The sequence below is a fragment of the Mus caroli genome, unplaced genomic scaffold (genome assembly GCF_978045245.1).
Source record: "Mus caroli unplaced genomic scaffold, Mus_caroli_1 scaffold_2, whole genome shotgun sequence".
Classification (NCBI taxonomy): domain Eukaryota; kingdom Metazoa; phylum Chordata; class Mammalia; order Rodentia; family Muridae; genus Mus; species Mus caroli.
The window spans coordinates 2,009,057-2,021,530 of record NW_028227257.1 but is presented as its reverse complement, the minus strand read 5'-3'; the positions used below and the strand labels follow the sequence as shown (position 1 = coordinate 2,021,530).

The following is a 12,474-nucleotide window of genomic DNA, read 5'->3' as shown; positions in this document are numbered from 1 at the left end:
GTCTCCTTTAAAAGTAAATTCCTATCACACACACAGCACACACATACTGGTGCACTTGTGTGTGTGTGACACACACACACACACACAGTAAGGAGAGGTGGCTCAGTCTAGGACTTGAGGCCAGGCCTGCCCTCCTGCTTGTGATCTTGAGCACATTAGCTCCCGAGTCAGCTACTTTTAGGAGGCCTAAGACTCTAGGCAGGTACTCAGTGGAAATTAGGGGCCATTTTGGCCCCTCTGTCTGCAGTGGAGTGACAGCAGGAAGAACTGTTCTCAGGAGAAACTAAGCCCGTGCAGCTGTGAATGCTCTTCCCAGCCCACATTGCAGCCCTGGTACCCAAGCAAACTGACCTGCATGTCTCAGCTCTCTCTGCCACCCCTGCTCCCTGTCCCCATCACAACACAAAGGTGGAAACCCAAGCATCCTACAGTGCCCTTTTAGCGGTTGGCTGCATTAAAGACCCAGCAACAAGGCCTCACACCATGGAGAAGCTTAGTCTCTCAGAGTTGAGCCAGGAAAGGCTGGCTGCATGTCACAGCACACCCTTCCCTCTTACAAAGTCTTCAAAAAGGAACGGAGCAACCCCAAGACAGCACTGTTTGGGGTTTGTTTTTGGTTTTGTTTTTGGTTGGGTTTGGGTTTCGGTTTCGGTTTCGGTTTAGTTGCTTGTTTTTGGCAGGTGGAGGCCTGGAACCTAGACTATGAACCAAACCTACTCCTGCTCCTAACCCCAATTCTAGCCCTAACACCAGCCCAAACCATAGCTATCCTCAAACTAGCCATACAATAGCTGTGACTCTAACCCTAACCTTATAAGCCTATCCTTAGCATTAACCCTAAGCCTAGTTTTGATCCCTAACATTAATCCTAACCCAAATCTAACCCTAATGCAAACCCCAGAATAGCAGTAAGCCCTACCTTAAGCCTAACATTAGCCCTAACCCTGGCCCCAGCCCTATCCCTGAGCTTCATCCTTGGCCTAACCCTGTTCCAACACTAACCCTTGGTGGGACAGAACTACTCACAGCCCAGCACAGTCCTCAGCCTTATTCTTGGTGGAGTTGCCAATGGCTTTGAGCTTCCTGCCTTTAGGCTCTATATTGTTGTTTAGATTTATATATTTGATCTTTATTTATGTGTATGAGGGCTTTGCCCACATGTATGTCTATGCACCATCTGTGTACAATGCCCACAGAAGTCAGGATATGGGGTCATCTCCCCTAGAACTAGAGTCTTAGATGGTTGTGAGCGGCCATGTGAGTGCTGCAAGAATAATGAGTGCTCCTAACCACCGAACCATCTCCCTAGCCCCTGTGTCTGTCTTTATTTGGTCCTTGGAAATATCCCACGGATAAACACAGGCAGTGATTATTGAGTGCCTACTGTATGCAAGATCCTGCTCTCCACCCCGCTTCCTGCCCCACCTGCTTGCATGGGTTCTGACAGACCACTGGACTGACACAGCACACACACCTAACACCCCATCTCTGTGATCTCCAGGGACTCCGAGCTGCTGACAATGACCCCACCGCACCCCCCTACGACTCCCTGCTAGTCTTCGACTATGAAGGCAGCGGTTCTACTGCAGGCTCTGTCAGCTCCCTGAACTCCTCCAGCTCCGGGGATCAAGATTATGACTACTTAAATGACTGGGGGCCCCGGTTCAAGAAGCTGGCGGACATGTATGGGGGTGGCGAGGAGGACTAACTAACCTCACCACCAACGCGAGAAGGGCACTGGAGGCGAGCAGCAGAACTGAGCCGAGGTGCCAGCGCTGTCTGGTGTCGAGAGGTCCCTCCCCGCTGCCGTCCCCCATGTGGAGCTCTGCAGTATGGACATAGGCCACCGGGCACCCACCATCACTGCGGCATCTCGGTAGCCACAGCCACGTACTGCGAAGGGAGAGCCAGAGGCACAGCCCTAACTTGAATTTCTTACCACAAAAGCACTGTTAAAACAAACAAACAAAAAAAAACAAAAGTGCCTTTTGGTACATGACAGATTCCCTAACTCAGGAGTGACTGAAAGAGGAGAGACAGCCCGAGGCCCCCACCTCTGTCCACCCTGCCCCACAGCCCCAGCCCCACCTGGTACCTTCTGAAGGCGACAAGCAAGGAGTGGGAGACAATGTGTCTTTTTTTTTTTAAAGCCTTTTATTAAGAAAAAGAAAATAGGTAATTTATTTGCAAAAAAAAAAAAATAGTAGGGGGGTCCAGATCTCAATAGTTTTTGTTATGCACAGCCGGGGTCTCCTGGCCCCTTTAGGCTCCCCAAGGCTGTTAGGTGAGGATCGGGCTTTCCAGCACCAAAAAAAAAAAAAAAAAAAAAAAAAAAAATCACTGGGCTAGCCTAACCCCATCAGCAGAGCCACTTCTGAGTGGACTCGGCTTTCACCCGAACTTGTGCCCTGCCCCAACATACTGTAAATAGCTGGAGCAGGCACGATGCCTGGAGACCTTCCCAGGAGCTCTCACCTCTCTACTTGGCCACTTCTGTGCCCTCAAGCCCACCATAAAGCCTCGGTCTGGACCAGCTGTCGCCCCCAATACCACCAAGGTCCCTTTTTGCTTTGGTCTAGGACAGTATGTTGTCTAAGAAGCCACGGCATCCTGCAAAACCCTGGCTCAGCCCTCCACTCTTCAAGATGAGACCCTGAGGGATCCTGTTGAAGGCATAGCAATCACAAGCTCCCCTCAATGGAACCCCTGAATGCTATCAACACCCTCCCCAGGCTATGCAGATGGCAGAGAGCAGAGCCTGGCTAGACTCTGGCAGCTGCTTGGCTACCCTGGACCCATTTAACCTGAGCTCCTGCCTGGTCCCATGAACTGCTATGGATGTCAGAACCTACCAAGTGGCTGGTGAGATTACCTTGCTGTGCCCATGTGACCACAGATGCTCTGGTCTGGACCCATGTTTCTGTTGCTCTCTGGAGCTGGCAGGGCACTTTACCATGGCAGCTTGACAGCTTGACACAGGGCAAACTGGGCAGGGTGATAACTTCAGTAGGACAGCAAATAGGCTGTGTGCAAGGACCTACAGGAGATGGCAACGCTGCCCCTTTTCACTGGAGGGGAAAACAGACCTAGGACATCCACATGTCTGGGCCCAAGAGAGCCCTGGGATGGGGCAGAAAGGCAGGCACTGACAGGGCATCTTGCGCCGAGTCTTCCTGGCTTATCCCATGCTCTAATACGAGGAAGGGGCTGAGGAATGCTGATAGCTTGGGAGGCCTTAGTATCGGAGTCTTCTTAGGGAGACAACAGAAGTCCCAGCATTGATGAAAAAATAAGTTTCTTCCATATCTCTAACCCATATCTACTACTGGGGGCTAGGAGGGTTTCAAAAGGGCTGGGGGTACCCGGGAGATTGCATGCTCCCTAGCCAGAGGTCTCTAATTCATAGCTCCCCTTGGCTTCTTTACCCCGTGGCTAGACCCCCCCCCTTTCCAGAATGCTTTGGCCTCAAAGACGCACCTGAGTGAACTCACGGGTGCCCAACTTGTGGGTGTGACCCATTGGATGTCAGGGTTCTTTCCCAAACCAAACCCATTCCCACCTCAAAACTCCTGGACTTGAGCTGGGCTGCAAGCTTAGCTGTGTCTACTCTCACTCCTCAGACAGCTGTCCTAGAGGGGGGATCAATAGGGGCCTCTGTAGCTTCCTGGGAGTCCCCCTGCGCTATAGCCAGCCAGGGCAGCAGAGCTCATGAAGGGGTTGGGAGGGCTGTCCTATGCAAATTGCTCAAATCGGCAAACAATTCGGGTGGTGCTGAGCTTGGCATGGCCACTGGTGGGATTGTCGTGGGTTAGGACTGGGGAATTGAGAATAGTTTTCTGGGTTTGATTTTAGAAAACCCAAGAAGGTTCTTGGAAGTGTGCATATGTTTGGTAGGCATGGTAGCCAAGAACTCTCCTGAAGTCCCAAGGCTTTCTTAAAAGCCTGGGATGAGAGGTACCAAATCCATCAGTTACCTGGAGGCATGTCTCACCTGCCTCCATCTCCTCCTCCCCAACCCCAAGGCCTCTGTCACTGCCAGGCCCCTGCAGCAACATCCACAGGGTTTCCTAAAAGCTGACCAGCTTGTCCCTTTCACCCTGCACCCCCAGCAGCCCCTAGGGCTGGAGGAAAATAGGGTCTTACACATCCCCAGACCCATCTTGGAACTCTGTTCCCAGGCCAACAAGTTAGCATTAGCCAAGCATACAGTCAGTGTCAAATGTTTCTCTTCTGTAGCTCGTAGATACAACGCGTCTGTGGTCAGGGCCCAGCCAAGCTAGGCCGGTGGCCAGCTCTGTGCAGTACAAGGCTGTGGTTTGGCTCCTTTAAGGAGAAACGTACACCGCTGAGTGGCTTGGAAGAACACTTGGCCATGGTCAGCCTTGGTCACACCTGACTCCCAGCCAGCGGCTTCTCTCTCTCTCATGTCTTTCAGCAAATCCAAAATGCTGGGTCTCCTGCCACCAAAGTGTCAGAGTAACGGCCAAAAGTCAGACCCTCAGAGATGCCTCAGTTTCCCCATAGTGAGTATGTGGTCTGTTGAGATGACACCTCTGTGCTCTCTAAGGTAAACGGGAGGGGAAGTCGCTATTTCTACCCACACTGAAAGGCAAAACCAAAAACTCACAGCAGAATCACCCAGCACAGAGCACCAGGTGTGGTAGTACATAGACCACATACCTAGCAGGCCCTGCCACACCAGTCGGCTGGTGGAAACCACAACCATATACACCGGGGACGCATCTTGCTTTTCCTTCCTCTCCTGTTCTCCATTCTGATTTATTTTCTGCATGTTTATTTTTGGAAATGGACAAATGTGCAGCAGCCCGCATGACCGTGGTTGTTTCGGGAAAGATACCGGAGTCTGACGTGTTCACACTGCAGCTCTGAGCGCCATGCGGTGAGACAGACGTTCCGACTTTTTTTGTAATCGTCAACAGCACAAATATTTTGTATTGTCGTTTGTATCATTTTGTACCGAAAAAAAAAGGAAAAAAACAAAACAAAACAAAAAAAACAAAAACAAAAAGGGAAGAGAGTTGATGTTTTCGATGTGTTTTTAGTGCCAGGCAGTCTTGGTTCCGAAGGGAACAGCAGCTTTGCGGAATTGTCGTGTCCAGGAGTGGAGTCAGGCGTTAGAACGCTGCTCCAAAGGAGTAAATAAAGTCCCCTTTGAAGTAGTCAGTCTCCCGACTTGCTTGTGTTCTTCCACAAATTCTGGGATCTGACAGCATCGGGACTGTGGGCAGGTGACCTGAGGGCAGGTAGGTCAAACAGAGTTAGATATGCTCCACAAATGCCCCTGTGAGAGCACAAGGGAAACTGCTTAGATTGAGAACAGTCTGTTCTGGTTTTGGTGCCGGTTGTCAAATCCAGGACCTCTTATATGCTAGGCAAGCGCTCTGCCATTGAGCCATATCCCTTGCCTAAATTTAGAATTCTCACAGGCAATTTGTGGCAGGCAAGAGTGGACTGGGCTAGGAATATGGCCTACCCACCACCCTGCCTTCCTGCCCTAGCACTGGCTGATGTGCAAGGAAGCTGGGGCTTGCACATAGACGGGTACTCCAATCCGCATGTGGCCTCTTTGCTAAGCACTCCTGCCCCAACATCCCTTGGAGCTTTAAACGGGTTCACTTTGTAAAACAAATTTAAAATGTGTCCTCTGAGGGAGCTTGTACAGGATGAAGATAATCCAGGATGAGCATCAGGTCCTGAAACCCATGGGTGGGCTGTAGGAGAAAATGCATGGCCCATGGTTACTGTAGATTATTTCAAATCTGTCCTAGAGTGCCAACACACATGTGTGCATGTGTGCACACACACACATATACTTGCATGTACACATGTATGCACATATGTGTACAATGCCTTGTGCAAACACATATTAGTATATGCACATGTATGCTCACCTGCATATATAGGTGCACACATGCATGCACACAAACAGGCTCCCAGCCCCTGTCATTTTTCTATGCAACCCACCCTGGCCATTATCACGCTATCACTGGAATCATCAGGAACCACACCCAGAATTCCACTCAAGCCTGAACACCCTGAGCATCTGTTGCCCTCACTTAGAGCTCAACTTGCACCAGGAGTCCTCCTTACATTACCTAACTCCTCTCAGCCTGCTCCTGGGCCCCCATTTTCTCCTTAGCCCTTACCTGCACTTTTCTCCCCTCATAAGTTCCTTCTTTTTTTTTTAAGGATCTATTTATTTATTACATGTTAAGTACATTATAACTGTTTTCAGACACACCAGAAGAGGACATCCAATTTCATTACAGATGGTTGTGAGCTATCATGCAATGGCTGGGATTTGAACTCAGGACCTCTGGAAGAGCAGTCAGTGCTCTTAACTGCTGAGCCATCTCTCCAGCCCACAACTTCCTTCTTGTCACTGACTTGTCCCAGGCACAGATGTGAAAGCATCTATGTTCCCAGGTAGGATTTCCTGGGCAGCTAAGGGAGAATTCTGACCACCATTAGAATTTGAGGCTTCCCCTTACTGGGACTAGCACATCACATCAATCATACCCCTACTATTAGGACTTAGATGGCCGACATGCCCTAGAGCAGGAATATGGTCTAGTACCAGTCTGTCAGCTTCCTGCCAGCTGGGGCTCACTCTTGGTTGGCAGACAGCAACTTCAGGAGCCACATCCAGGCCTTGTTCTCTGTGGCTTTCAGGGATTTCCAGCATGATGTTCTATGTATGATGATGCCCTACCCATCCTCACAGACTCCAGTCCCATCCAAGGACTCTAGAAACTCACACACACACACACACACACACACACACACACACACACACACACGCCAGAAGGAAGGGAGCAAAGACAGAGACAAATCCACCCACATCAGGCTCTTCGGTGAGCCCCACAGAATCAGCCATGGGAAGCTGGAGGCTGAGGGAGAAGCACATGGCCTTCCTGTGGCCCTTGGTGGCCAGGCAAGGATAGGGCCAACAGAGGTTTCTGACAGCTTCCAGCTCTAAATGACACCCACAGAATTCACTAGAGCCACCAGTCCAGGGTCTGTTCCCACACAGTATAGAGACCTTAGCAAACATACCTCACACACCCTTTACCAGAAAGACAAAGTGTCACGCCAAGGGACACAGCAGGCACCAACATAGAAGCACACAGTGATTCAGCCAGACACCAACCTGCCGGGCCTGCTCTTAAAACTGGCAACAGACAGAATTTAGAATTTAGTTCTAGTCATTTTTGTTATAGCAACACAGAGACACCACCAGCACAGGAGGCCAGAATACCATCTACAGTCCTAAGCCTCATCTCTTTGAGACAAATACCAATAGGTATCCCTCCCTGGAAAAAGCCAAGTGTCCCAGGCCTTGCAGATGGGGTGCCTTGACTACCTCCATGACATGCCTACATAGTCTTAGTCCCCAGCTGTCCATGAGCCACCAGTGGCTGCACTCAGAGGGAGATGGGGATTGTGGGCTGGACCGGGGTTTCCCAAGTGCTTGGATGTGAACTCATGCTATGGCCCAAGCTTCCTGTGTATGCCAAACCTATAGTCTGCTCCAGGGAAGGTCCTGTAGTCCTGGGCCTGATTTTGGCTGGAGACTTGGCAGGGCCTCCACTTCAATTCTTCCTCAATTGGGAAAACTAGGGTTTAGCTACAGCAACCCACACCTGACCAGTGTAGCAAGGCTCTTTGCCAACAGCTCAATAAGAGTGAGACCCCAGCCAGGACATATACCATGTGTTCTTATAGAGGAATCACCAGTTAGCCATAGGGGGGTCTCTTCCACTCCAGACCCCTGACACACCAGCCTTCCCAATTAGAGTCACTCCTCAGCATCCTGGACCTCAGGTAACATGTGACTCCACTGGTCCCACTGGAGACACTTCACCTTCCTGGGTAACATAGCATCCTCCAAAAGCAAAGGGCAAGACTCTCCCCAAACCCACTCCCAAGAGCCGACTGCCTGTCACTGATGAGAGAATCAACGTGTTTTTCCCTGAGAGGCTCACAGTGAGCACAGGCCACATCCACACAAGCAGCTGTCTGTTTCAGGATGGTCACCTAAAGCCCATTTCCTAGAAGCACTCAGGGTGTCCAGGACCTCGGGCTCACCTGGGTCTCTCTCCCATGCCACGCTGGCATGCCTCTGATTCCCCCTGTGGGTTCCTTAATTGGCTTTGGGTCAAAGTGACCCAGTCATGTGTAATCTCCCTGCTGGCCCAAGTCAACAACAGCTCACACCTTCACAGCCACACACAACTCTAGCTTGCCACATGAACCCACAGAGGCTAGGACCTGACTGGAGAGTCTGAGAGCCCTGCCCCACCAGGATCAGCTGCTGGGTTAATGACACCTCAGACCCAACCCCCAGACCACTTTCTCCCCTGAAGATGTAGCCTTCTAGAGCAGAGGGCTCAGATGTAGATGCCCAGCAGGTGAGCACCTTGTATCTCTAGAAAAGGGTCATTCCTCTGACTGGAGATCAGCCTTTGGGTACAGGTTTGCCTTCACAGAGACTTGCGTAATAAAAAAGTCACTCACACAGTTAATTACGGTGCAGCTGATAATTGCAGGAGTAATTAGCCACATGTAGATTCTGAGGGTGCTGAGCAGCTAATGACATTTACAACCAGGCAACTGCTCTGGCTGGAAAAGACAATGGGGCGCACATTCCTACAACCAGCTCCCTGGGGTGCAGCCACAGGATGTAAATTGAGTTGGAGAATTTGATGGGGACCCTCTCCCAGCTCTGGGGCAGAGACAGAGTTTCGGGAAATAACCTGTGAAGTCCAGCTTAGGCCTTTTTCTAGAAGTCCAGAGACTCTTATATCTCCTTAGACAAAAGTTTCTGTCCTCTTCAGCCAGAGCCACCAGCTCACAGGTCTGCACTGGGCACAGCCTCCCTACCTGTGGGAATGATTTCAGAGGCAGCTATCAACAAACTGATGGAGGCCTGCCTCAGCCCATACACTGACCTGCACATGTGTATGCATACACTGACCTACACATATGTGCACATACACTCACATGCACACTTATACACATATACTCACATACATATGCTTATACATACATTGACCTACACATGTGTACACATACACTGATGTGCACACATATAAACATACACTGACATGCACACATATGATATGCACACATGTGTACACATACACTGACATGCACACATACACACACAGACCGTGTACACATGCACACTCACTCTCTGCTTTCCTCAAGCCTATAACAGGCTGTTAGGCACTGCACACCCACTGACATGCACACACACACACACACACACACACACACACACACACACACATGCACCTGGGCTCCCCAGGTTCTCCTGCACCAAGAAAATCAGAATGGGAGATCAGGAAGATTTCCCATCCTATTGTGGCAGGAAAGCACACAGGCTGGCTTGAGATGGAAAAGGCAGACTGGGTGCCACTGAGGTGGTGTGTACACTTCTGGCTTGTGTTCTACACCAACTCCTGGAGCCCCCTAAAGAGCTATGCAATACTATAGACACAGGGTGATGCTCAGTCCAGAATGCCCTCGCTGAGCCTGACTGACTGCAATGCCTCGGTCTCCTAAGCGCTGGGATTACAGATACAAGTCAACACATCAGTGTAACTCACCAGTCTTATACACAATCGGATGAGTGTTTATGAGGGTTTTACTGCTGTGAAGAGACACCATGACCAAGGCAACTCTTATAAGGACAGCCTTTAATTGGAGCTGACTTACAGGTTCAGAGGTTCAGTCCATTATCACAAAGGTAGGAACATGGCAGCATCCAGGCAGGCGTGGTGCAGGAGATGCTGAGAGTTCTACATCTTCATCTGAAGGCTGCTAGCAGAATACTGGCTTCTAGGCATCTAGGATGAGGGTCTTAAGCCCATGCCCACAGTGACACACCTACTCCAACAAGGCCACACCTTCTAATAGTGCCACTCCCTGGGCCAAGCAGATATAAACCAAGACAATGGCTATGCACTGCCAGGTACCTCTACAGTTGCACGGCACATTCTTGTCTGCCCAGCATGTTCGGCTGTGTCCCCCACAGTCACCCATGGCCAGGTCCCAGAGTCAATGCTGTACTTGCTGTCACAGAGGCTCCTTGTCCCAGGCCGTTGACCTCTCTGAACAGGATACCCCTGGGAGCTGCCCAGGTGGCCATGCACCGCGTCCCTCACTGTGCTTCCTGGCCTGAGGACACACTGTTTCCTACATGCCTGCTGAAGGACACCTGGCCTCCGCTGGTGTGCGGCACTAATGACTCAACCTCCCTGTGGTGAGCATCCACCTGCAAAGTCTGCTGGTACAGGACTTTCTCTGGGGTGACCTATGCTTAACTTCCCAGGAACCCTCCCTCCATGCTTCCCCACAGTTCTGGAACCCACGCAGACCTTTGCTCCTCCCATTTGATCATCCTGTCCAGCATCATTCTTCAGTGTGCAAAGCCACCTTGCTGAGGCCCCAGAGGGCATTTCCTTAGCGGTCGGTGGCAGCCAAGCATCTTCCTATGTAAGCTTGCTGCCATCGGCGCATCTTCTCTGGTGGCTTTTCTGCCTTTGGTGTTCCTCTTTATGGTCTGATATTCAGTGACTTTCAAATGCATCTCTCAAGCCCTCTGGGGCACATGACGCTACTCAATATCTGAGATGACATCAAATTTTTCTGTGGTGGCCCTATGAGAAGTCTTTCCATTTTTGCATTTCTGGAAGCCTTTCGCCCACCTTTTTTTTTATTAGATATTTTCTTTATTTACATTTCAAATGTTATCCTGAAAGTTCCCTATACCACCCCCCTGCCCTGCTCCCCTACCCACCCACTCCCACTTCTTTGCCCTGGTGTTCCTCTGTACTGGGGCATATAAAATTTGCAAGAACACAATGGAGTACTACTCAGCTATTAAAAACAATGAATTTATGAAATTCTTGGGCAAATGGATGTATCTGGAGGATATCATCCTGAGTGAGGTAACCCAATCACAAAAGAAATCACTTGATATGCACTCACTGATAAGTGGATATTAGCCCAGAAACTTAGAACACCCAAGATACAATTTGCAAAACACAAGAAAATCAAGAAGAAGGAAGACCAACGTGTGGATACTTCATTCCTCCTAAGAATAGGGAACAAAATACCTATGGAAGGAGTTACAGAGACAAAGTTTGGAGCTAAGAAGAAAGGATGGACCACCCAGAGACTACCCCACACAGGGATCCCTCCCATAATCAGCCACCAAACCCAGACACTATTGCATATGCCAGCAAGATTTTGCTGAAAGGACTCTGATATAGCTGTCTCTTGTGAGGCTATGCAGTGCCTGGCAAATACAGAAGTGGATGCTCATAGTCATCTATTGGATAGAACACAGGTCCCCCAATGAAGGAGCTAGAGAAAGTACCCAAGGAGCTAAAGGGATCTGCAGCCCTATAGGTGGAACAACAATATGAACTAACCAGTACCCCCAGAGCTCGTGTCTCTAGCTGCATAAGTAGCAGAAGATGGCCTAGTCAGCCACCTTTAAAAAAAGACATTTCAATGGGTAAAACCTGAATTGTTCTCTTTCAATGTTATCTTGTCTTCACTTGAGCTTCTCCCAACAAAAATCCCTTACACGCCTTGCTATTGCTTTTCCCTTCCTATTTCACGTTTGAATTTGGGGTTTCATCAAATTTGAAAAACAAAACCAAACCTTTTGGAGCTGGAGCGATGGCTCCACAGCTGAGAGTCTAGTTCCCAGGTCCTCAGAAGAATCAGACCCCCCTGACCTCCTCAGGCAGCTGTGCCTACCTCCCCAGACAGACGGACGCAATACATGTAACTTTTAAAAGGCAGCCTCTACTGTTATCCAAACTTCTTTGCCCCCCACCCCAGTTCTGGAAACTGCCCACACACAGCCTGCTTTATTCCACGAGTGTGCTGGGTGCCATGCGACTCTGCAGCTCTGTCCACTCCCACCTGTCTTCACTGTCTCACCTAAGGAGGCAGCTCCTTCCAGATGCTGCACTTCTCAGCTGGGGAGGCTTTGTGGAAGCCCTTGCGTGCCTCAGCCTGATCTCCACTTCTCCAAAACTGAGATTTCTCAGCAGCTCGATTTCTTTGTATCCCACTACACCCATCACGTTTCTAGTTCCATTTTAATTGGCTGGTTTTTCTCCTCACTGTGGGTGTTTCTGCTTCTTTGAGCACCGGGGAATTTGGGCTAGTGACCGGATGTTGCGACTTCAACATTTCTTAGGTAATGGATATTTTCATGTCCCTGTAAAGGTTGGTATGGGACACTTCAGTTACCTGAACCTCGTTAGCCCTTTGACTTCTGAGTTCTGGGATCCGGTCCACCAATGGGGGAGGAGCTGAGTAATGGTTATATAGTGTCAACTTTGAAAGAGAGCCCAGCGTGTGTGTGTGTGTGTGTGTGTGTGTGTGTGTGTGTGTGTTTCCCTGTTTTCTGAGTGGATCCAGTTGCCT

The 12,474-nt window shown here is 49.9% G+C and overlaps 1 protein-coding gene across 1 annotated transcript in view; it reads left to right on the top strand.

The window, feature by feature from the left end:
* Cdh4 (cadherin 4) overlaps positions 1 to 5,180 on the top strand; it is a 460,506-nt gene extending 455,326 nt beyond the window's left edge. The window contains exon 16 of the mRNA XM_021156055.3: positions 1,502 to 5,180. Coding sequence (XP_021011714.2) covers positions 1,502 to 1,708 — 207 coding nt within the window. The 3' untranslated portion in view covers positions 1,709 to 5,180. The remainder of the gene's footprint in view (positions 1 to 1,501) is intronic.
* Positions 5,181 to 12,474: the final 7,294 nt, after the last annotated feature.